The sequence below is a fragment of the Crocodylus siamensis genome, chromosome 1 (genome assembly GCF_052110815.1).
Source record: "Crocodylus siamensis isolate JL-2025a chromosome 1, ASM5211081v1, whole genome shotgun sequence".
NCBI classification, from domain to species: Eukaryota; Metazoa; Chordata; order Crocodylia; family Crocodylidae; genus Crocodylus; species Crocodylus siamensis.
This window is the reverse complement of record NC_143395.1, coordinates 147,398,820-147,424,535: the sequence shown is the minus strand read 5'-3', so window position 1 is coordinate 147,424,535 and position 25,716 is coordinate 147,398,820. Positions and strand designations below refer to the sequence as shown.

The 25,716-nt window shown below is 43.8% G+C and overlaps 1 protein-coding gene across 2 annotated transcripts in view; it reads right to left on the bottom strand.

Moving 5' to 3' along the window:
• PRKD3 (protein kinase D3) overlaps positions 1–25,716 on the bottom strand; it is a 64,463-nt gene that overhangs the window by 27,546 nt on the left and 11,201 nt on the right. The window contains exons 3-6 of one of the 2 annotated variants that reach the window (XM_090045087.1): positions 15,023–15,161; positions 7,763–7,894; positions 6,681–6,838; positions 4,093–4,282 (exon numbers count right to left, since the gene is read on the bottom strand). In XM_090045087.1, coding sequence (XP_089901213.1) covers positions 4,093–4,282; positions 6,681–6,838; positions 7,763–7,894; positions 15,023–15,161 — 619 coding nt within the window. The remainder of the gene's footprint in view (positions 1–4,092; positions 4,283–6,680; positions 6,839–7,762; positions 7,895–15,022; positions 15,162–25,716) is intronic. The other variant, XM_090045096.1, reaches the window with a different exon arrangement.

Sequence of the window (25,716 nt, the reverse complement as noted above, 5' to 3'; positions counted from 1 at the left end):
ATACAACAATCCTTCTTCTATCTGGGAAATGCATAAAATCATCCTAATTCCTTAGATAGCAAAAATCTTGACAAACAACTGCCTGAAGCTGAGGGGTGGAGAAAAAGTAGGCCCCACACAGATTTTGCACAATAGCCAAATGATTAGAACACTCGCCCAAGAAGTAGGAGACTTGGATTCCAGGCCCCACTCAGGCCACAGACAACTGAACCCACACCTCTCACTTCATAGGACAGTATTCTAAGTCATAAGCCCATGGGTTAGGCTAGGCTGCTGGTATACTCTTGTTACACTTGGGTCTCTAGACAGCCAAGAATTAAAGATTCAAGAGGTCAGGACAGCAAGCAAGAGGATATGTGACTTGCAGCCTACTGAGGCATTCCCCTGGATTCCGCTGTCAGCTTCCAAACCTGTTTAGGTCTTTTGGTAAAACAATTAATCCAAAACTTTGTAATCATCTATGAGTTATTGGCAACATCTTTCAATGTATTTGGGGGCTGACTCCACTAATTTACTGCACACATCCAACACTGTCATATTTCAGGTACAGTGTCACTTACTGGCAAAAGCCCTATTTACTTTGATAATTTCTTTAACTCACTCTAGCATATTTTGTTTTGTTTCTGTGGTTCAAAACCTACTCATGCGTGGATGATCTCTACCTGACTCAAGAAGTCTACAGGCCAACAAGAGGCAAAGCGCTACTCGACCTGGTACTGGCTACAGGGGATGACCTAATCGGCGACCTAGTGATCAATGGGAAACTGGGTGACAGCAACCACGAGCTGATCACCTTCACCATCCGCCATAAAGCTGGCAAGTCAGTCAGCAACAAGGAAGTCCCTGACTTCAGAAAAGCCGACTCTGACAAGCTCAGGAGGCTTGTCAGTCAAGCCCTAAGGGACCATGACCCCAGGGAGAGGGGAGTTCAAGAAGGGTGGCTGCTCCTCAAGGGAGCGATCCTCAGTGCACAAGCTAAGTCTATTCCATCTCGAAGGAAAGGCAGCAAGAGGGCACAGCAGCCCCCCGGCTCTCCAGGGACCTAGGAGACCTCCTAAGGCTAAAAAGAAAAGCCTACAAAGGATGGAGGACAGGATTCCTCTCCAAGGAGGATTATTCTGCACTGGTCCGGTCCTGCAGGGAGCAAACCAGGAAAGCCAAAGCTGTGACTGAACTCCAACTAACTTCAAGCATCAAGGACAACAAAAAGTCCTTTTTCAGATATGTGGGGAGCCGGAGGAAAAGCAAGGGCAACGCTGGACCCCTGCTAAACCAGATGGGGGAACTGGCAACTGACGCCCAGGAAAAAGCCAACCTAATAAATAGGTACTTTGCATCGGTCTTTCAGTCCCATGAGACGCCCATGCCCGCTACGGGACAGGGAGGTCCGGGTCGGGGGAGATCCCCTACCCTCCATAAATGCTGACCTCGTGAAGGAACATCTTGAGAAGCTGGATACCTTCAAGTCAGCCGGCCCTGAGAACCTATGCCTCGGGGTACTCAAGGAGCTGGAGAGCATCATAGCCCAGCCCCTGGCACAGATCTTTGAAAACTCGTGGCGCTCTGGTGTAGTACCCGAAGTCTGGGAGAAGGCCAATGTGGTGCCTATCTTCAAGAAAGGGAGGAAAGTGGATCTGGCTAACTGTAGACCAATCAGCCTGACTTGTATCCTGGGGAAGATCTTAGAAAAATTTATTAAAGAGGCCATCCTTAACAGACTGGCCGACACCAACATCCTGAGGGATAGCCAGCACAGGTTTGTTGTGGGTAGGTCTTGCTTGACCGATCTCATTTCCTTCTACAACCAGGTGACCTATCACCTGGACAAGGGAGAAGAGATTGATGTCATATATCTTGACTTCAAAAAAGCCTTCGATCTGGTATCCCACGATCACCTCTTGGCAAAACTGGCCAATTGTGGCCTTGGGTCCACCATGATCCGCTGGCTGGGAAATTGGCTCCGTAGTCAGACCCAGAGGGTTTTAATTGATGGCAGTCACTCATCATGGTGCCCTGTGACCAGTGGGGTCCTCCAAGGCTCTGTCCTTGGACCCATATTGCTCAACATCTTCATTAATGATGTGGACATTGGAGTCAGGAGCGGACTGGCATAGTTCGCCGATGACACCAAACTTTAGGGCAAAGCATCCACACCAGAAGAGAGGCGGGTGATCCAGGCTGACCTGGACAGGCTCAACAAATGGGTGGATGAGAACCTGATGGTGTTTAACACTGAAAAAATGCAAGGTTCTCCACCTTGGGAAGAAAAACCTGCAGCATCCTTATAGGCTCGGCAGTGCTACACTGGCTAGCACTATGGAAGAAAGAGACTTGGGGGTCATCATTGACCACAAGATGAACATGAGCCTGTAATGCAATGCTGCGGCTAGTAGAGCAACCAAAACACCGGCTTGCATCCATAGATGCTTCTCAAGCAAATCCCAGGACATCACTCTCCCCTTGTACTCGGCCTTGGTGAGGCCGCAGCTGGAGTACTGCGTCCAGTTTTGGGCTCCACAATTCAAAAACAATGTGGAGAAGCTTGAGAGTCCAGAGAAGAGCCACGCATATGATCAGAGGACAGGAAAACAGACCTTACGATGACAGGCTGAGAGCCATGGGGCACTTTAGCCTGGAAAAGCGCAGGCTCAGGGGTGATCTGATGGCCACCTATAAGTTTACTAGGGGTGAACACCAGGATCTGGGGGAATATTTGTTCACCAGAGCACCCCAAGGGATGACAAGGTCGAACAGCGTTAAACTACTCCAAGACCATTTCAGGCTGGACATAAGGAAGAATTTCTTTACTGTCCGAGCCCCCAAGGTCTTGAACAGCCTGCCATCAGAGGTGGTTCAAGCACCTATACGGAACACCTTCAAGAGCAAATTGGATGCTTATCTTGCTGGGATCCTATGACCCCAGCTGACTTCCCGTCCTTTGGGTGAGAGGCTGGACTTGATGATCTTCCAAGGTCCCTTCCAGCCCTAATGTCTACGAAATCTATGAAATTCACTACTTTGAGTAAACCCTGCTTGGCATTCTGTTAATTCAGAGACAGAGAAAAACAAGGCAACATGCCATATATTAAGCATGATGGTGATATAAACAAAGATATGAAAATATAATAATAGGAATATAAATAATGGGATGGAGATGTTAAGCTACATTCCAAGGCAAGGCACACAGCTGAAAGGTACTGAACAGCAGGGCTGTGCGAAGCTCCGGTCGCTGATTTGATTTAGTGGAGATTTGGCCCAATTCAACGGCCGAATCTTCGGATCCAAATTGAATCCGGAGACTGTTAAATCTCTCTGAATCAAATCGGAACCCTTCAAATAGATTCAGAAAGATTCAACGATTCAGACATAGATACAGCTTTGTGTTTTTTCTTCATACCTCAAGGTACCAGGCAGCTCATGAACACTGAGATGGTGGGGCAGATGGAACATCCCGCAGGAGCATGAAAGGGTCTCCAACACGCTCAGCGGTGGACCTGGAGGTGGACCAGAGGCACTTCCAGGTCTGCTGCAGTGTGTGGAGGACCCCCCCCCCCCCCCCGCCCCAGCAACTGGTGCCTTCTGGGTCTGGGGGGGCAGCCAGGGTCCCCGTGTGGCTGATCCCCAAGCTGGGGGGTAGGGGGAGGCAAGCGCGAAAGGGTCCCCCGCAGGCTTAGCCATGGACCCAGAAGTAGACCGGAAGTCCTTTGGGCTTCTTTCCTATTAATTCCATCCAGGAAGAGCACACACTAGCTGCAGAAGCTTCCTCAGCCTGACGGAGGGTTTTTAAACCTGAAAGCTTGCCAAGAAAATTTTTTTTTCCAACTATTTAAGTTAGTTTAATAAAAAAAATATCATATTCATCCACAGAACCTTGTCTGCCTATGTCCTCAGACCAACACGGCTACAACCTACACGCCTATATGCATTATATATGCACTTAATAGAACTTGCTGAATAAAACTGTAATTATCTTAAATAGTCACAAAACTGTTCAAATAGTACTGTGGTTCTAGGTAGATATTTTTAAAAACAGTTAAATATTGTAACTTTAACAAGAATTAATTTTACCACCATAGAATAATAAACTTCTACCTTTACACTGCATTCCTTGGCGAAAAAGGCCCTTGAGCAGGCGTTTGCAGTACTGGCATATGGTGGGACGAGTGTAAGAATGAACAGCAAAGGTATGTGGAACTTTCACTCTGCAAAGCACCATCTTTTCCATCCATATTGGACGGCCACTCCAAGAAGGAATCCTTTTACTGGGTTCTGGGCAGCAGCGCTGAAGTAAGAGGCACATAAGATTCCATAAGAACATGCCACATTTAAATGTGATTTTTCAACAAAGTTTGCTTCAGAAACTGAACATGCAAATCTTCTTTAAATATTTTCCTTAGACAGCCTAACAAAAATCACTGATAGCATAAAGAAAGCATGAGATTGAGAAGCAGGGATCCAGATTTTCTGTTCCCCATTGGACAGGGCAGGGAAGCTCACTGCCATGAACGCACATCACCCTGTTGAAGCACCCTCTGCCTGCCTGGCAGCAGCAAGGGGCACAATTCTGTGCCGTTGCCCCCACTGCTGCCCAGTAGGCAAGGGGCTCCTCATCAAGGCAGTGTAGTTTGCAGCAGCAAGACAAGCTTCCCCACCCCACACTGCCCTGCTGCACCAGGTCCCACATGCTGGGCCACTGAGGCCCCAGGGGTAGGGCAGCAGGGTGGGGAAGCCCACATCCATCCCCCTGCAACAGTCTCCACTCCAGCCATGCCGCACATGAGAGAGGGGGAGGTGGGCTCCATGCTCTGCAGTGCAGGTGGCGACTGAGGCTCAGGCCACTATATATAGTGAAATTTCATTTTAAATCAGTGTTTTCTGCTTTGATGTCTAAAGCTAATAGTGTGGTGTGATGACTGTCTACTTAGAATGTAAAGTACTAGCGGCAATCAACCTAAGTAGACAGCCACCACACCACACTATTAGCTTTAGACATCAAAGCAGAAAACACTGTATATGCCTGGACTAAAAGAATAAAACAAATAAAGATAAATTTATAGTTTTGGAAACCATAACAAAAGATTCAGTATCTTACCACTGCCCCAGCTGTATCATTTAGGAAAATAAAATACCAAAAACTTGGGTTTGGCAGGGGAGGGTTGGGAAGAGGGCGGGGGGGGGGAAGTGTGGGGAGAAAGCACAAGAGAAATAGTGGTGTGTGAAGGAATGAGGGAGGACCTACTGACAGAGAGATTACAAATCCCATAACAGCTGCTATGAGTAAAACCTTCTTAGAATCTAAGATGCACTAAATAGATGCATTGAATATGGATGAAAAAAATAAATGCAACTATGATACAGGGTGGAAAAATGCTGACTATTGCATCTTCATTCAAACAAACATCTGCCGAGATTTTCAATGATTTATAGTGGTCTTCACTGATCTAAGGCTGGACCTACCTGTCACTGGCCAAAAAACCTGTTCTTAAACTGAACTTTCTATACAATTTATCATTTAAGTTTGTTTGGGTAAGAAAATGCATCTCCATTTATGTACAATACCAAACTCAACAATGAAAATAACATCCAACATTAAGACCAGAAAACTATTTTGCTTAAAATACTTTGGATCAGATCCTCAGCTAACAAAGTAAAGTCTCTCCACTGAAGTTTAATTTTCTCAGAATGGAGCCCAATCACTCACTCAGGGAAGCAACAGCTTTACCAAACAGTTCTGGAAGGGCTGAGATGCCTCTGTGGGTTTCAAATTGTTAATACAGAAGAAAACCCATATATTCTAGAATTATATGTTAAAAAAGAAATAGGACAAAAACTTAGGGGGCTAAGCCCTGGTTGATTATAACTGAAACTTTACACCTGCAACAGAAAAATATCATTCTTTATACAGTTATATAAACGGCAACCAACTCAACAGTAAATTAATATTTAGATCATTAGAAATTAGCCCAATGTTGGTTAAACTGTGCTCATCTGTCACTGATGATTTTACTGATTTAATAAAATAATGTGTCCTTTAATCTTTTTAGGTATGTTAGGAATGCAATACCAGAGTTTCACTTCTCATTTTCCCTTAAGGAGGACGATGACTGTGGACAACTACAAAAATGCTCTATTCTATTGATTTTACTCTCTACAAGAGTTTGAAGTGAGAGGGAGGAGGGAGCATTTTGGTTATTTTTGTTTTTTGTATCGTTCTGGGTTTATTGCTGAATAATTCTCTCTGGAAAGTTTAACAGGCTATCAGTAACATTTCTCTCAGAAACGTACAATTTGTACCATGTTATATAGTGATACAGTAATTACAGACTAAATCTGTATCACAGAGAAAGCACTGTATTTTATCTTCTAACCCAAGGTTTTTAAAAAGAGTAAATAGCTCTGTGAATGACACACTAATGGTAAAATTATACATAAAAGTTGAAATCCACTTTCAGTTTCGTTTTTCACAATGCCAGTAATAATACAGAATTATCCTCAATCGTCAGAGTATAAAAGACTTAGCAACTTAAAAACGAAAAAGTACTGATTGAAATGGTTAATCTGAACTAGTTTTTCTCATTCTAAGTCAATTTAAAGTTGTTTCTAGTTCCCAGAAATTTGATGAATTTAACTCCGTATTATTTTATTCTAAGTCTACTTTGTTTTCACTTTCTATTACATACCTCTTCAGTAGCAGAGGCCGTGTATTCAGTTTGCGCTGGTCTTGGAACGGAAAGCCCAGTGCTTGGTAAAGAAACATTAGACAAACGCCTCTTTCTCACTCCGCTACAGTTGTTTGGGATCTTGAAGGCACATCGTTTATGGTAGTTTAACCCACAGCCTGAAAGTGTCAGTTTGAAAAAACGATGAAAGAGAAGCCTCTCTTTAGGTAAAATAATTAAGAAAAAAAAAATTAAGAGTCCAGTATTTATTATTTAAAAAGCAGTTGAAAGAGAAGGAAAATAATCCAAGAATATTAAAAAGACAGAAACACAACATCTTGTTTAGATTTCTTATAACACAATAGGGAGCACACTGTATTTCTTCTTAATATAATTTACAGCAGAATCTTCTTTTGTACTAAAAAACATACACCATTTGTCTGAATACTAATTTCCAATGATCCTGCCTGACATTCGTAAATACCTAAAAAACAGGGTCTTTAAGACGTTATATGGTTGTTGATCTTCCTCACTTTTCTTCCTGCTGGGAGGCTCTCTTGGCTCTGCTGGGGCCACAGGAGTAAAGAGGAAGTCAACTGACAGGAAATGCTGGGTTTCTAGTACCTGGACACCAGCCTGCTGAAAGCAGGCTGCAGTATATTCCACAATCCAGCTGGACAAAGACTGTATGGAAAGGGACTCCCATTTGGGATGCTCTGTAAATTAAGACAAGCTGAAGCAAGGATCTTAAACTTAATTTACAACACCCCTGTACATCAAATGTTAAAAGCTATGATTGTTTTTCATCAGGTGGGAAAGGCACAGAAAAATTACGTGATATGCCCAAGGTCATACACAGTCTGTATCAGAGCCAAGAGAGAGCTCACATTTCCTGACAAAGTCCATTGCGTCTTGCTTCAAGTACTAGACTGTGCTATTTTACAGAAGCTAAACTCATACTGGGCCAACAAATTAAATGTATAAAACACAATATCCAATATCTCCCGCCACATCCAAAAGTTTGCTTTTCCAATAACTTGCTGCTAAGGCAGAAGCTAGGATCACGTACTTCACGTGTTAACAAAAGTTAACATTTAACTTACCTTCACATTTTAATCCTTGTCGTACCAAGCCCCAAAGCATCTCTCCACAATAGTCACAAAAAGTAGGGGCCTTGTAGGAATGCACATAAAGCGCGTGAGGACGAATCTGGAAATCTTCAACTGTAGCTAAAGCTTTAAAAAAATTGCAGTAAGTCATTTTTATTGCAAGATTAATGAAGATTTACTAGACATAGTACTGTTTTAGAAAAAACAGCAGTTTCAAGAGGACACCACTGAGCTGTTTAGATACCAAAATTACACCCCAAATCCCATAGAGCATATTTGGAAGATTACACGTTCAGATGCACACAGTTTTTAGCCATTTTTTTTAATTAAAAAAAAAGTCTGTTGGAATTTCTAAGACAGTAAAACCTTGAGGAATAAACATTACCAGCTACTACATTATATTTAATGCTGATAAAGGGTATGGTTACTATAGAATTCTTAATATTAACCTGTTTTTTTTCTGGAGTTTCAAAATATGAATGAAGGGGGGGGAAAAATTAAAAAAAAAAAAAAAAATCAAGAATCTTTAATGAAATAAAGTGCTACTAAACACTGAATAGAGCACCTCACAAACCATTTACCAGAAAACTAATTCAAGGAGTACTGTGTCCAGTTCTGGGTGCCACACTTCAAGAAGGATGTGGGGAACCTGGAGAGGGTCCAGAGGAGGCCACTCCTATGGTTGAAGGCCTCCATGGCCAGCCCTATGAGGAGAGGCTGAGGGACCTGAATCTCTTCAGTCTCCGCAAGAGGAGACTGAGGGGGGGATCTTGTGGCTGCCTACAACCTTATCAGGGGCCAGCAGCAAGGACTCAGGGAAAGTCTGTTCACCAGGGCCCCCTTGGAGTCCCCAGGAACAATGGCCACAAGCTGAGGGAGGATAGGTTTAGGTTAGATATTATGAAGAACTACTTCACTGTAAGGGTGGCCAGAGCCTGGAATAGGCTTCCCAGAGAGGTGGTGCTCTCACCTTCCCTGGAAATCTTCAAGAGGAGACTGGATAGGCACCTGGCTGGGGTTTTATGACCCCTGCCACCCCCAGTGCTCCTTCCTGCCCATGGCGGGGATCGGACTAGATGATCTGTCTAGGTCCCTTCCAACTCATTGATTCTATGATTCTACGAAGTTAACTTGAAACTATATATATGGAGAATTGTAAGCAACAGTACAATACTAGACCAGATCTTGCTATCTTTGGTACCCTTCCATTTAGATGAAAGAAATTAGGCCACCAGTCTGAACTTCCAAGAACAAGAAAGCTCTGCTCTGTGATGACATATGGTTCCTAGAAAATGCATTCACAGTTTGAGACAAATTAAAGAGTACACCAATCAATGGAGCTCGCATTTCCCTACTTAAATCTAACCAGGTTCCAATATTAGGCAATCAATCCTCCCTTGTGTGGTTCTTCTGAGCCTCAGTTATCTTACTCCTACCTCCCTATACCCCTTGTTTACATACATGAACTTGCTGGTATTATAATGTTTAGACCCCTAGGCCTTGCATTTCAAAACCCAACAAATACATGCATGTGTGTCACACATGCTTATTCAATCAATAGGAAGACCATTAGAAGCCAACAGTAACAAGCAGGCCCAGCTTCACTTGGAGATTCAAGTGGACACACCAACCCAAACAGCTTGTACAGTATGCACATTAAACTATACAGAACAATTGAACAGAAAGTACATAAAAGCGTCAAAGAACAGGGATTATTAGTCTGGAGAAAAGAGGAGGAATTTGATACCTGACTTCAAATATCTGAAGGGTGGTTACATGGAGAGAATGGTGATAGGACTTCTCTGTGACTACAGGAGTACTAGTCAAACTGAAGCAAGGGAAATTTAGGCTGGGAATTAGCAAGAAGTTTCTCTCTATGGGGGATGGTTACGAATTGGAAAAGATTACCTTTAGAGGCTACCTCAACCCTTGGAAATTTTTAAGAGCAGGCAAAAACTTGTCTGTGATATTTTTGACAAGGATGATCCTGCCTTAGGCAGGGGATAGACTAAATGATCTCACTAGGTCTCTTCCAACCCTACTTTTCTATGGTTGGAAGAGGTTTTCATGATTGTATAGTGGTTTCCAAGTGTTGTTGACCAGCAGTACAAGAAAAAGGTCAGTCCAAAATAAACAACAGCCACACAACTTGTAAAAGTGTGCTTTGAGCCCTCCATGCAGTCGCAAAACCCAATTCCAAGACACAGAAGAGAGCATTTTACCAACCAGAGTTACAAACCTAACTCTGCAATGGATTAAATCCTAGGAAAGCTATTTTGGCTTGGTTTAGCACTTAGTTCTGAGAGTCAAAAAATCAAAACAAAAACAAAAAAACCCCAATTTCTTATGTAACCCGCATCCCAGGGTTGCCAAAGGTTAAGATAAGAAGGGTGCGCCCACTCCAGGCCCAGGAAAACCAGACCCAGGGAGTGGGGTTGAACTACAGATCCCAACCTGCCCTGGGAGCTGGCAGGAAGTTGCCACCAGGTAATATGAGGGAGGACAGGGCTACAAAAAGCCCATGAAAATGAAAAGCAGGGAATGATGGATTGAACTACAACCCCCAGGCTGCTTTGAGGGTAAGCAGGAAGGGAAGCAGTAAAGCATGGGGAGGGCATTAGAGCCAGTATGGCTGGAGCAGGCCTTATCCCCAGGTATGCTCCAAGCACCACTGAAAAAGGCCCTGGGAGATAGTGGACACGCCTGGTCTAAGTGCAGCTGGGAGAAGGATGGACTTCCCCACAGAGAAAGAAACTGACTGCTGCTATAGAGCAGGGCCCAAGTTGCTAAAAGGCTGCAGAAGTTAGTGCAACCAGTGTAATTATGGAGGTCTTTGTGCAGTGGAAGTCTTTGTGCCATCTGGAACAGCTTAGGCTGTGCACAAGGTGCAGATTCTCACCCTGAAAAGTCCTTAAGACTGTTTGGACTTGGAAATTTAAGTTTCACTGAAATAATTCTGTTATCAGGTTTCCATGCTGGGTTCCAGCTTGTGGCTCTGATCCTTATGGGTATAAATAAATCCAGCTTTTCTATACCATTTTGTTAAACTGAGGTACTACTGGGGACACTGAATCACCACTGCCACACACCCGCACCCTCTAGTGAGAAAGGCTACACTTACTACACTACAAAGCTAATAAAGCTAGCTTCTATTTCTATCACCAACACCAATCATAAGGTCTGTATCCATCTTTTAAACGATTCCAGCAAGTTTTAGATCAAAGACCAATATTTCATGTTTTGTGAATCCGTACAATACTAACCACAACTGTTCAGGACTTTTCATAGAATCATAGAAGTAGGGTTGGAAGGGACCTTGTAGATCTTCAAGTCCGACTCCCCGCCTGGGCGGGAGAAAAGACTGTACTCAAATGAGTCCAGCCAGTCCAGTGTAACTTTTGTTTCCCCTATAAAAACATAGGGCTGAAAGGCATCTCCCAGGCCACTGAGTCTACTTCCCTGTGTTCACTGGAAAACATTTACCCAAAGCTTCCCCTAAAAATTATCCATTCTAAACCTTTACACAACCCCAAGATGAAACCAAAAACACCTACAACACGCCACAGGTAAAAAGCAGGGGAGATGAGGCCACTGCAAGTAACTTAGCACTATAATGACAGAGACGCAATTGATCTACACAGGCTCAGATCTCAACAAGAGGAACATACTCCATTCTACAGAGCAGAGGTTTTCAAACTGTGGTCCGTAGACCACTGCTAGTCCGCAAGCTCCATTCAGGTGGTCCGTAGAAAGGTTGCAGAACAAATCGAGAATATATGTACTTGTAAGGCAAGACTACTGATATTAAAATATGAGTTGTGTGCTTTGATTTGCAGAAAAAAAAACTGTATTAAGTGGTCTGCCAAGACGCTCAGCAATTTTCAAGTGGTCCGCAAAAAGGTTTCAGAACAACTGCTATAGAGGAAGGCCAGTTTGCCTGTATTTCTTGCCCATGAGTTGGGGAAAAATTGCTTCCTGACCCTAAATCTGGCAATCGCTATTGACCCTGAGCAGAGGAGCAGAAACCTCAAATTAGGAACTGTACTAGGGCCCTGACCCCATAACAAAGAGGGGTACAGTTCCTTTAATAAGACCTTTTTGTGAATATAGACTGATTCTAACTGCAGAGGGATCCCTGCTAGGTCCAGAGGTTTTTTGGGGAGGAGCAGCTGCCAGATCCCAGAGCACCATGAGAAGTGCTGCCCAAGCCCTGCCATCAAGGGTGGCACCAGGGTGCAGAATTAAAAGAGCTGCAGCCCCCAGCGTGTAAATAGCAGGTTGCAAGGACCAAGCCAAAGGCAACTGATTGAGGGAGGCAGGACTGCAGCAGAGGAGAGCAGAAGGCCCCTTAATCAGGCCAATTAGGCTAATAGGAAACTACTGGTCCCTGTTAAGGAAGCCCAGGTCAAGTGAGCAAAAGGCACATACACGCCAGGCTCAGGGGCAGGAGCTGCAGTCTGGGCAGGAACAGGACTCTGTGTGCCCTGAAGAGAAAAAGCTCGACAAAACTTGAAGGGCAAGAGCTCACACACCCTAAAGAGAAGGAAACCCAGGAGACGTTAAAGTAAAGGGACTGCTTAACAGATAAGCAATTTAGAGTTTATATTTGGTTTGTGTCAGTGGTGCCTAACCTTTTTGGCCCACAAGGCTGTATGAGCAATGCCAGGTCCATCTGTGAGCCAGATTCGGTCTGCAGACCTGATCCCTCTGCAGGGCCCAGCCAGGACCAATCCATCTGCATGGGGCTTGGAAATCTGGCAGTGGGGGAGTGGTGGCAATATTAATTGCCACCGTTCCCCTGCTGCCAATTTTCCAGACCAACAGGAAGCCTCCCTGGCAAAGAAGTTGAGCACCCCTGATTTTTGTTGTTGATCATTCATACCCACAAGGCATGATCATGGCTATGGAGGAGACTGGAGGCCATGACTAGTAATAAGAAGACTTGGAGTGTTGATTAGTGGACTACCAGAGGCCTAAAGGCTGAGATAGGAAGGTGAGAGTTATAGGACAGCCAATCTTTTGTCCCTTGCAGGCAACGAGCAAAAGTCCTGGAACACAGCATTGCCCAGCAGCTGTCGTACTGAAAAAGCAACTTCTATGCCCCAAATGTCAGAATTGCAAATATCAGATTCCACATATCACACTAGCTAACAAACTAACACAAACTCTCTATCCTGTCATGCCACCCCTTCCATATACTTAATTAAGTTTGAACTTAAAAACAATTCATAACCTTTGACCCAACTAATGTGCTTGGAAAACCATTCCAAAATGCCACTCTTCTGAAGTTAGAAGTCTTTTAATTTTCAAATCTGTCTTTTTCAAAACCTTTTTGCAGCCCTTTGATCTTATACAGGCATTGTTTTTAGCCTAAATACTACTTCTTCCTAATACCTGCCCCAGAAGTATATTTGTAAAAAGTAATCCTATGCATTCTCAATCTGTTCTGTTAAACTAAATGACCCCTGTTATCATCTTTCCCTTAACCACTTCAGTGTCTCTCTCTGTACCTGTTCCAGTTTAAGTTAATCTTTTTTTGAACAACCACTACTAGAACTGTACACTGCATCCTAAATGAGGTCATAACAATACCTTACTTTGTACAGACCACGGGTAGGCAACATTTTTTTGGCCAGAGTGCTGAAAAAAACTACAATGTCTACCTTGGAAGGTGACAGAGTGCTGGCATGCCAGAAAAACAAAATGGTGGGGGGGTGAGTACATGGCAAGATGCACTGCATATTAGTATATTTACTAATCATAAATGTTGCCTTTGTTGTTGCGTATTCCTTTTTTGTTGAGCACGTTGCAATGAGAGAGAGAGAGAAAAAAAAAGAGACAAATACTAGAGAGAGACAGAGAGAGAGAAAGAAAAAGGAGAACAGAAAGAAAACCAGACATACGCACACAGAGAACCACGTGCACAAACAGAGAACCAGAATACACTCAGAACAGACATGTATGGGCACACAGACACACAGAACCAGACAGAGGCAGACAAACACACAGAACCAGCTACATGGGCACATGGAGCCAGGCTCCTGGGCCACTGGACAAAGTCCAACCCAACAATGTCCTGGTCCCACCAGAGCCCCTGTGCTTCCCCAGGGAGCCAGCCCCCAGGCTGCAGTGCTTCCCCAGAGCCTGCCCATCAGCCCAACCACCCACCCACTCACCCCGCACAGCTAAGCCTGCAAAAGGTGCGATGCTCCTGGCAAGGAGCAGCATCAGCCTCATCCCAGTGGTGGGGCTGGGTTCAGAGCAGGTGGGAGTCAGGCAGGCTCAGCTGCAAGCCCTGGGCTCTGTGGCTGGCAGCAGCTCCCAGAGCCTGTGCCGGTGGCAGCCAGGAGGCTGCAAACAGCTGCTCCAGGCTTCCGCATCAGCTCCATACCAGCGGGTACATGTGCACCTCAAAGCAGACAGTGGGGATAGGGCCTGAGGCAGCACAGCCCTCCCACTGTCCACTCTGAGGTGCACATGCAGTTGCCACCAGCATGGAGCTGATGCCAGGGCTGTGGAGCCTGACACAGCTGTTTGTAGCCTGCCCGCTGAACCTGCCCAGAGCCCAGGCTGGCTACAAAAAGCTGCACCAGGCTCTGGAGCCCAGTCATCAGCTCTGTGCCAGCAGCAGGGGAGAAGCCGGGGTTGCGCTGCCTCAGGCCCCTCCCCCACCGTCTGCTCCAACACACATGCACCCGCCGGTATAGAGCTAATACCAGAGCAGACGTTTGCAGCCTCCTGGCTGCAGCCAGCCCAGGCTCTGGGTAGCTGCTGCCAACCACAGAGCCCTGTATACTTGCAGCAGGGCATGCAGCCACACAGCCGCCTGCTGGGAGCAGCCCAGGCTTCATGGCTGGCAGCAGCTGCCTAGAGCAGCAGGCTGGCAGTGGCGTACCTAGCAAAATGGCCTTGGATACCGTGCTCAGCACACATGCCAGGGGTTGCTGACCCCTGGTATAGACTCTACAAGTCTCTACTGAATACATCTCAGCCTAATATATAGTAGAATAGTGTTAGCTTATTTCCCAGCTACATCATTTTGGTAGGTAGGTTGTGGTCATCCCACAACAGACCATTACACCCAGCTCTCTCTCCTTCTCAGTTGCCTCCAATCTATATACTCTCATTTTACAGCTGAAGTCCTTGTTAGCCCCAAGTCACACTTCCTACCACTTACGAATCTTTTAAGATTATCTTAAAAATGTTTCCAATAAAATGTTCCATGCACTGTCTGATACTGATTCAGAAGCTTACCAGAGAGGACTACCTCAACAAGGTCTCCTTCATGAATCTCTTCTGCTGATGTAATCCGCTGCAAAATATTTTCCGAGTTCAGGTCATGGCGAAAGAGCAGAATTTTGTCATACATGCCAAAGAAACCACACTCTGGAAACTGTAAAGGAAAGACTTTAAAATTAGCGTATGCCACAATTTGCTAAACAGTTAAAGATTTTTGTTTTTTTGTTTTTCTCAACATGACTACAGAAGATTTAAGCACTGCATTAGTGCACCAATGATCTGGTTATTACTTAAGCTTATTTTTCAGAAGCTTGGTCCCAAAACAAAGGACAGGCTGAAAGTGGCAAAAATCCCAAAAGAGGAAAATGTCTAAAACACTGCTGCTACGAGAGCACTTGCTATCAATGACATAAATGGGTTAGAAAATAACTTAATTTTGTCAACATAGATACAGCCAATGACTGTATAACAAATGCAATTCATTTGAAATAAAGTAGTATTTCTAGCGCCCAGACCTACATTCTTAAAGTTACCTTAAGTCAATCTTATTCTTGTCAGCTTGGCATGCAGCCACACAGCCGCCTGCTGGGAGCAGCCCAGGCTTCATGGCTGGCAGCAGCTGCCTATCACTACCTGTATTCCTGACCTCACAGATGTTATTCAGGCATATACCTCTGTACAGATGTGAAGACTGCCACTAGAATCTTAGTAACACTTTTGTTGATGTGTAACCGAGAGGAATCTATTGAACTATCCCATGATTTATCAGATGGGCAGGCAGAGGAAGACAAAGATATGACTTAATCTATACGAGGAACACACATGCCAAATAAAGAGTGGCTTTTTCACATTGCCAACTTTTTGCTCAGCCTTTAAAAACACTGCCAAGGCAATGCCAAATAAGCTATGGTTTAAAGTGTCAGTCTCTTAAAACAATAAATAAAACAAGTTTTATTTTCTTCTGCCTAAGGCAGGAGTCTGCGATACCTTTTGCAACAAGGACTGCTTTAATGGAGCCTAGCTCATCACAAACCACTTCCAACCTGGTCTGTAATACTGCCACAGCCAAAATCAGAGCTCAAGTCACTGTTTCTCCCAAGTCCGCTAAACATCGTTGCACTGTACAGGTGAAGTTTCTTTCCTGCCACCCTCTCCCCACTTCAGAAACACTGCCAAAGCCCCTCTATCTCCATGAGATGAATAAAATGGCTCTGCAGGCCAGACCCCTCGCCTGGGGCCTTTTGCCTAGTTCACACAGGAGAACTAGAATGGATTCTGAAGTAGTTAATATCTGCCAGTCTACCTCCCCAACCCCACATCAAAATGGAAATACAGATTGGATGCAAGCAAAGTATACAGAAGCAGTTGGTCCACGGAAGATGGCAGAATACAGAAAGGTCTGCACATAATATAAAACAAGAAACAAAACTATTAATTAATGCAAAGATGGGCTTACAGCATCTTACACAGCCAGTACATACATGCATTACATCTGTAACGTGTTACAGGCCACATTAAAGTTGTACCTTATGGCACCTAGAACTTTAACATTATTTAGTCAACAGAGAATCTCTGCCTGGATTATTGTACTGACTGATTGCGTCCATACTTTCTGTACTACTTTGCCCTTCAGTGGTAATCATTTCCTTTTTTCTGATAGCATTTCCCCTAACAATATTACTGTGGTCATGTGTATTTCAGCCATGTAGGCTATCAACCTTTCCTTTGGATAACCACTGTGTAAAACTGAACATTCAAAAGACTGCCATAGAGTAAACAGTACACACAGCAGCCACCAAATCCCTGAAGTGCCACAAAAAGGAAATGTTCTTGTTCAGTATCAACAGATCTCATACATGCACCAGGCAATAAAAAAAGACCTGTAGGAGAGATAGTTTACTGGACATTGTCAAATAATCTAATCTCCAAAAACTGACTGAGATTATCCATTCCATCTGACAGCCACTGGGGTAAGCATTTACTGTATGATGGAAAAGGAGAAGAGTGTTTTTTCTTCCTTTCTGATCAGTTTGCATAGGTTCCACAAACAAGCATATTTACTCTCTTATTCTTGACAGTGGCCCTGAGAGCACAGCAATACGTCGCAACCATATTTATTTTTATTACAAGCTTAAAACACAAGCTGATAGAAAACAAATTACAACAACTGTGGAGAGCCTCCCCCAACTTTTTTCCCATCTGACATTAATTTCCAAGTATTTGCTTTCACACCTTGCAACTTGACTGCTAACTAAGTAATTTGCAGCACTCGTTGCCAGCTTCATTCTTTTTCTCAGCACAGTCCTCCACAGATGAGTCTTGGTAACTGGCATCTGTCCCTGAATTATCTGGAAATGGCAGTTTTTCCATGAATCTTCTGAATGAGAATGTGTGTCAGGGGAAGGAGATAAAGAGGGTAGGAATGTATGGTCATGGCTTGTGCCTGGAACATCAGAAGAGATTTCACAGCATTATGCTGTATTCAGAACACACACACTGATACACTGTAGTAGTAATATTTCCCATACTTGTCTAACTGAAGTCCTGCCTTTACCTCAAACCACCTCAGTACAGACACCACCACCATGGGTTTGTAATCATATATTAGTTTGTTTTAAGTTGCTTTTGTTCAGAATATTGGTGGTATTTTACCACTGGGCTTCTGGACTTGGTTCTTAAAATCTTGGTCGCTGTGTATTTGTGGGTATTTTTTTGTTGGCATAGCCAACTTCTCAGGGTGACCTCATCTGCACTTTCCTTGGCCTTAGAAGCATACTTTGGCTTCCAACATCTTTTGGTACAACTCCAACTCACTACAGCTGTCTGAGAGGAAAATAGGATATGGAGGAATATGTTAGGATAGAAAACATGCTGCTAAGAGCATTAATTCTGTATGATGTCCATGCTTAAATGCTGCAAATAATGGCAATATGTAGTACCTTGTGATTTAAAGATGGAGATCTAAAACTCCAGATTTCATAAATGTATTGTCAAGATTGTTTCTTCAGCAAGCCTGGTATCAATCGTATCGGTAACACAATCTTTCTGGTGAATAAGACAACCTAAAGCCAAAGAGCAGATATCTGAAGGGTTGGTTAACCACGGTGATGTCTCATAGATCTGGTCTTCTATACCTTTAAACCAGGGATTTTCAACCATTTTTTAATAAGTGTATCCCCAGCAACCAGATTTTCGGGGGGGCGGGGCCACGTTTTGCAACTGGATGCGGAGTGGCAGCAGTGCAGGGTGGTGGGTGGCGGCTGCCACTGCCGCCACATGCAGGCTCCCGTAAGTTCTAGTAAAAAAGTCTAGAAAAATGTGTCAGAAAATGTTCCCGTCTTTTCTCCCTTTCAAAACAAATTAAAACTTCTTGGATGCACAATATTCATTCACAGAGTTGTAAATGATCTAAATAATGTTGTTCAGGGCTCACTGGTACAGAAACCAGACCCATACTTCCCCACTCCACAAGTAAAAAGTTCTGCATTTAGCTACAGCAGGACCCTATATCTACATACTAGATCTCATCATCGCCACAGCTTTATACTGTATTGAAGATGCATTTCCCACAGTCACGTAAAAACTGACACACTTATTTAATTTTTAAAAAGAAACTTATTTTCACTTAAGATACTTCAACCATTGAATTTAGTATATTAAAGAGATTTAACTGAATACAAAGAAGTTCCCAGAACAGCCACAAAAGCCCTCATCTTTTTTATAAAATATCTATGGCATGTAGAGGATTACATGACTGTTCAATATACATTTCATTAAGAAATTCTGGATAATTCACTCGTGACCTTTTACTTACAAGTAGTGTAATATTATGTAAACTTTAACACACCACACTGCATAGCAGCTGTATCATAGGCCAGATTCTACCCACAGAGCAACATCATCCAGTTCCCAGTGCTGGCCCTGGGTCTCGTGGCACACACCAAACCGGTTCTGCATGCACAAGTCTCCTGCACGTGACACCTGCCCTGGGACCTGCACTGCCCATGGCATCTGCATACAGCCAGTCTGAGACACCCCCTCACCGCCATGCTGGATCCAGTGCACACCATGCTTGCTTCAGCTGGTCTGGGACACTCACAGTCCACAGTACCCACACGATGTCAAGTCCAGGACACCTCTCCACCTTCCATATATAGGCTCCAGCACCCGTGCTGCTCGTTCTAGCCAGTCCATGATGCATGCTGCGCAAGTCCTGAATTAGGCACAACGGTCCCAGACCTGCTGGAACAAGCACTTGATCCAGCATGCAGGGGGTGGGCAATGTCCGTGGCCCCAATCCAGCCCATGGGGCCAGTTCACTGCCATTCATCCAACCCATGGACCAGTCCCAAGTCATAAAGTCATACACCATCCTGGCCCTAAATGAGTTTTCCACTTCTGCTATATAGCAATTTCTATTAAGATCTTCTTTGCATATAGTTTGCAGAATAAAGCCTCTGTCATCATTTAAGGGTCTGCTTCTTTCAAGGCCTCAAGAGTTCTCATAGTTGTATGGTTGGATTTATTGGGGGGGTTTGTGGAGGGGGAACAGAATCTATATAAAAGTTATACCAACTACCTGATTATTGTGGGAAAAGTTTACCAAAGAGAAAGTTATTGCAGCTTGACCTCACCTTAATATACTGGATTAGTTATCTTTACAGCAAACTGGTTCCACAGGTACATCTCCAACTATGAAGACCTTATCTCTTGCCTACACACATTTTAACACGTAAACTACTGGTGCTTAAATATAAGATATAAGCTTTCCCCAATTTTGGTGGAATTTATCCCCTTTTCTGAATTCTTCTAAACCAACAGTATCAAACATACAGCCTGCGGAGCCCTGCCATCACCCCAGTGCTGTCCCTGGATCTGATCAGACCCACATAGGACACAGGGCACACCCACAGCACAGGACTGGTCCAAGGGCCAGACAGAGCCCACAAACCCCTCTCTCATCCCCCTCTCCATCCTGCCCCCTCTGGCATACCTGATCAAGTGGCCACTCCAGCCATTCTGGGAACCATGCTGTGTGCACTGCAGATGCCAGAGCTGATGGAATGAGTATCACACACAATGCAGTCTGTCTGGAGCTGCAGCAGAGCTGCACACAGCAGCTGCCCTGGCCAGACTGTACCACATGCAGCACCACACTACACATGGTGCTCACAGGTGCCACATGCATTCCAGACTAGCTAAAGCAGGTGCCACATGCAGCTCAGTCAGATAGGACAAGCACTGTATGCAGCTCAGCTGACACCCTAAAAGAACTGCACTGCACACGATGCCTATTCCAGCCACTCCAGGATTTGCACCACACGCAACACAAGGTAAGCGTCTTCCTGAGGAGCCATTCAGTACTATGCTTACCTTGCCAAGACAGTCACACTCAGTCACTGAAGGCACAACTGGAAAGTATCAGAGCACTTACCACTCTGGGCCTATATACCCTGAAAGACCTGCTGGCAACCTAACCACTGCTCCCTGAAAGACAGAAAAGTGTCTTGAATCTTCCATAGCCTGTACTCAATCATCAACATACCAACAGTCATCTAGTCAAAGCCCTCAAACCATTCCATACAAACCATAATCTAGACTCTATATAAGACAACTGTCATCCATCACACAACACAGACCTAGCACCCTAACCTGCCCTATCACCGTAACCTGTAAAGCAGGAGAACCACAGCAGGCAGTGTCCTGTTTCTGTTAAAGTGTTATCAATATACACTGAAGAGATCCTGGGTAGGAGGGCCATGCTCCTCACTACAAGCAAAAAAACCCCAGTCCATACCAATCTAACCATGAGGTAAAATTCCTTCCCGACCCCAGATACGGTGATTGGTCTGACCTGGAGTGGAAGGGCAAGACCCTCTAGCTAGGAACCTCTGACTTTGGTCCCAGCAGGAGCACTGGCATACCCCAGTCAAAGTACCCAGCATTGACTGTAGCCAACACCCGATGTCTCTGGGAAGGCTTAAAAACACCTTGACATACATAGCAGAAAAAAGGGATGGGAAGGGGGGAGCAGGAGCAAGCAGGAGAGCCCAGAAGCATAGAAAATACCCACAGAAGAACATAGGTGTAGCTATGCCTAGATTATCCCCGACCAGTGGCTGTCAAGCCTCTTCTTGAACATCTCCAGTGATAGAGAGTCCCCAACTTCCCTAGGCATTTATTCTACTGCCTCACTGTTCTAACAGTGAAGAAGTTTTCCAGATATCCAGTCTAAACTAACTTTGCTGCAACTTCAAGCAACTTGCTCGCATCTTCCTCTGTAGCAAGAGGGAAAAGTACTTTTCTTCTTCTTTATGACAACCCATCAAGTATTTCAAGACTTCTGTCACATCCCCTCTAAAGTGTCTTTTCTGCAAGCTGAACATGCCTGGCTCCTTCAGCCTCTCCACACATGACATGCTTTCCAAGTCCTTTATCATCCTTATTATCACCCACCACTGGGCCCTCTCCAACTTCTCCACAATTTAAAAAAAGACATGGAGTCCAGAAATGCACACAAGTACTCCACATGAAACCTAACCAACAGTGAGCTGAGAGGCACTATCACCTCCCAAGTCTTTCACCTAATGCTTCTATTAATGCATTAATCCCAAAACTGCATTCACCTTTTGTGTGGCTCCACACTGGAGACTCGTATTAAGTCTGTGATCTACCAAGACTCCCAAGTGTTTTTCCATCAACCATTTTCCATGTGTGTTTTTGATTATTCCTCCCTCTGTAACACATTGCATTTGTTTGCACTAAATTTCACCCCGTTAGCTCTAGCCCAACTTTCCATTCTGTCGAGATCCTACTGAATTGCGCTTACATTCTTCATGTTCTCAATTCTCACATTTTTAATCTGCAAATTTCTTCAAAAAACTTACAATGCCAGCACCCAGTCAATGAACACATTAAACAGCACCAGGCCCAGAACAGACCCCTGTGGCACTCCACTCAAAAATCACCTGCCATTCTCGCATGGATCCATTAATAATTACCCTTTGCTTGGGGCTATTGATCCAGTTATCTACCCACCATATCATAGTTTTATCTATCCTCATTTCTCCAACTTCTTTACAAGAAGGTCATGCAGGACTTTGTCTTCCCCAGTACTCTTTCCTGCCACGGCAGGGGGTCGGACTCGATGATCTGCTCAGGTCCCTTCCAACCCTAGAAACCATGAAACGCGTTGCTGAAGTCCAGATACAATAAATCCACAGTATTCCCTTCATCCACCCAATTAGTTACTTTGTCAAAGAAGGAAATCAGGTTTGTCTGACATGATTTGCTTTTTGTAAATCCATACTGGCTGCTTGGGATCAGCTGTTCCTCCTCCAGATGCCTGTAAATGGTCTTCCTTAGGATATGCTTCAGCTAACCAGTCTGTAGTTTCCCAATTCCTCCCCAATTCCTCCTTTTTGCCTTTCTTTAAAGAGAGGCCATTAAGTTGCCTAAGTGTGGAGAGCAGCTCCCTGCAGGTAAGTCTGTGAAAGGGAAGGAGGTACGGGGCAAAGGGGGGAGCAGGGGCAGAGGCTGGGGGTGCTGGCCAGCGAGGGCAGCAAATGGGACCCAGGGCAGGGGCAGGGAACAGGACTGAGCTGTGTGCAGCTCATCCAGAGGATCAGGGTCCCGGTGTTTAAAAATGGTGGTGGGGGTGCTTGCACTACAGCTCATCATATGAGCTTTAATTCAAGTACCGCCACCAGTATTTTTAAGCGTGGAGATGCTTTAACCAGAGCAGAACCAAGCAGGGCAAGAGTGGATGCAGGCTGCTTGCTGTGGACTTGGGGCTCCCCCCTCTGCTGCCTTTGTCCCAGGGTCCTGTGTTGGATGCATGTCCCCTGCCTGCGCAACAGCTGGAGGCACACATGTTAAGGTTCTGAACAGGTTTGTTTATAACATTTATGTAGAACCATTTATATTGTTGACTTCATTTTTCCATCCCCAGGTACCTGTGTACCAGATGTGTAATTATTTTAAATTAACTCTTTTAACATTTACAACAATTAATTCTAAATACTTAAAACTGATTAGCTTACAGGAAAAAAAGCTATAGCAAATGTACATGCCAGTCTCCTCTAAAACAGCAAACAATCACACCATATCCAGAAAATACTTTTAGTCCCAGAAAAACACTTCAAGGGGTGATATCCAACTTGTTCATTGAAAAACTGCTGAAAACAGCCTAAAACTTTTGAGATCCGACTCAAACAAATGAAACAGTCTCGATGGCAAGAAAGAAACCAGCTTTTGTAAAGGAAGATTTGATGAAAGAGGTCAATGTCAAAGTTAAACTGTTTTTGAAGCACTCTTATCTGCGTGCTACAAATACAGGTTATATAACACACACTGTCACTGCTTTTTATGTTTATGCAGATTTTCATTCATGTCAACATATCATTTGTATGATGTTACACTGCAGCTGGAAACTAAAAGGTCTGTTTCATTATTTATGAGTAACTGCAACTTTATCATCTCTTTCCTTCGCCTTAAAAACACCTTTGCCTTTAAAAACAGTAACTTTATTTTAGGGAAATTTATTTTCATACTGTTGCCAACATCTGGAGATATACTTGTGAGCTAAGAGTGGTAAGAAGTTCATCTCAAAATCTGCACTCCATTTCCCCTCCTGAAGGGAATTTGTTACAGACAAAACCTTCATTTGCTAACCAATTTTGAATCAGTCATTCAAGAGACTAAAACTTTTGCTAGATAATACTCAATTATCTGCATTTCAATTGATGCAAAAGAAGTAAGTGATAGAATGCATCTCTACAAGCCATCAAAACTGGTATAAAAGTTTACTATTATACCCAAGCAAGGGACATTTCACATCAATTAAGATTTTAAATATATATTTAAAAATAAATAAATAAACAAATAAGCTTCCTCAGCAAGCTCTTTAGTTCATGAGGTAAAAAAGTCTTCTTTCTGGCTCTTCCACTCCTCAAACTAGGCACTAACCAAACCCCACTAGTGATCCATATCACACCCTTCACATTAACCTGCCCTTTTCCTCTTGGACTCTAAAGCTCAGAGGTCATAACAATCCTGCTGTAGATCTCCAGCTGAGCCTGTACAGTCTCCCCCGCTCCCAAAGATGCTCCATAGTATCCTTCCCCCTTGGTCATAACTCCTGCCACCTCCAGCTCTGGAATTCTTCAGCTGGAGAAACTCTGACCATTTGCCAGCTCAAGTCCCACTCTGATGAGCCACAGGTGCTTCATCATGGAGCTGGCTGGACTTCAGCAGGAGGAACTGTGCTGGCAGCTTCCTTCTCCACAGCCATAAGCTACCAGCTCTCTCCTCCATTCCCTGTTAAATCTGTAGAAGCCACAAGGGGCTCAGCTACCAGCTATGTTCCTCTTCTTGACACTTCAGCGAGCCAGCCATCTACACTAGCCAACAGCAGTCTTACTGATGAATGATCTGTTGGGGGGGGTTTTTTATCCCAAAGGGTATCTTAACAAAAACAGCTTAAGATTAAATTTGACAGATATTCTTCTTTTCAAATTGTACATTACCAAAACTACAAGTAGTTCTTCACTTGGTAGTACAATAAAGTAGTAAAGCTATTCCAGCTTCTCCTTCAGATATTATTGTAAGACTTAAGAGGAAAATGCCACAAACATTTTCAACAACTTTAAGAGATGCACAAAGTACATTTCAAAACAAAATAAAATTTTTTTCAAAAAAACTGTTTGAGCTTCCAGGGTTATGTAGCTGCTATGTTCCTGTTTAAAGCCCCAAACAATCTGCAGAGTGACTCTAAATGTATAAACTGTTAATCCCAGTATTACTAAATTTCCTAAAAGCAAACTGGAACATAGTCCTTAATATAACAGTTCTAAAAAAGCATCTAACTACAGGAAATCACTTAGGGAAGTCTGCTTATGCAACAGGCTATGCCGAGTGCACCCCTGGTGCAAGTATGTCAGCATTGTTAGTGCTACACCAGGAACGGCCTGAGACCTTTATGCTCTAGTAGTACTCACTAATATATCAGCAATAACATTATTAGACTACCAGGATTAAATTGACAAAGAAAAGACATATTTTGTGTAAAACTTGGTTCTTATATAGGTGTTATAATTATAATACAAAAATCCATTTAACTTTTATGTATAGTGTTTTACATCCATTATTTCTACAAGGACTTCAACCTACAACAGCCAGAACTGCTGAAGTGAAAAAAACCACTGGGTTTTTTTCTGTCTTGGCAATAACAGAAAATCACTCTGGTTCAAGTTTCAGGACTTACTTTACACAGTTCTGGACCAGTCGCCAAAAAATCTCACACAAGGGACAAGCGTAGGCGGATATTGTTTTAAAGGTCCAATATCTCATGACCCACCATAACTCAAAACAAATGCTTTATACCATTCCCAACTTCTTTCTAGCGACACAAAACATCACTTATCTTGGTTTTTATCATCACTCTTTTAAGTCACTCCACTCTGATTATTGGCTACCCAACCCTCCCGCACTTAAAATTAAATGTCATGAATTTATGACACCACTCTCTGAAGAACTAGACTTCAATATTCAACCTTGGCACAGACCCATTCTACTGTCTTGGTAATGTCACTTGCTATAAAAGAGGGGCCCATGAAGTGCCAATGCCTCATCTCAAATGCTCATCTCCACACAGACACACACAGAAATGTTAACCCTTCTGCTCTCAGTTGCCCAAACCCATGCTAGCT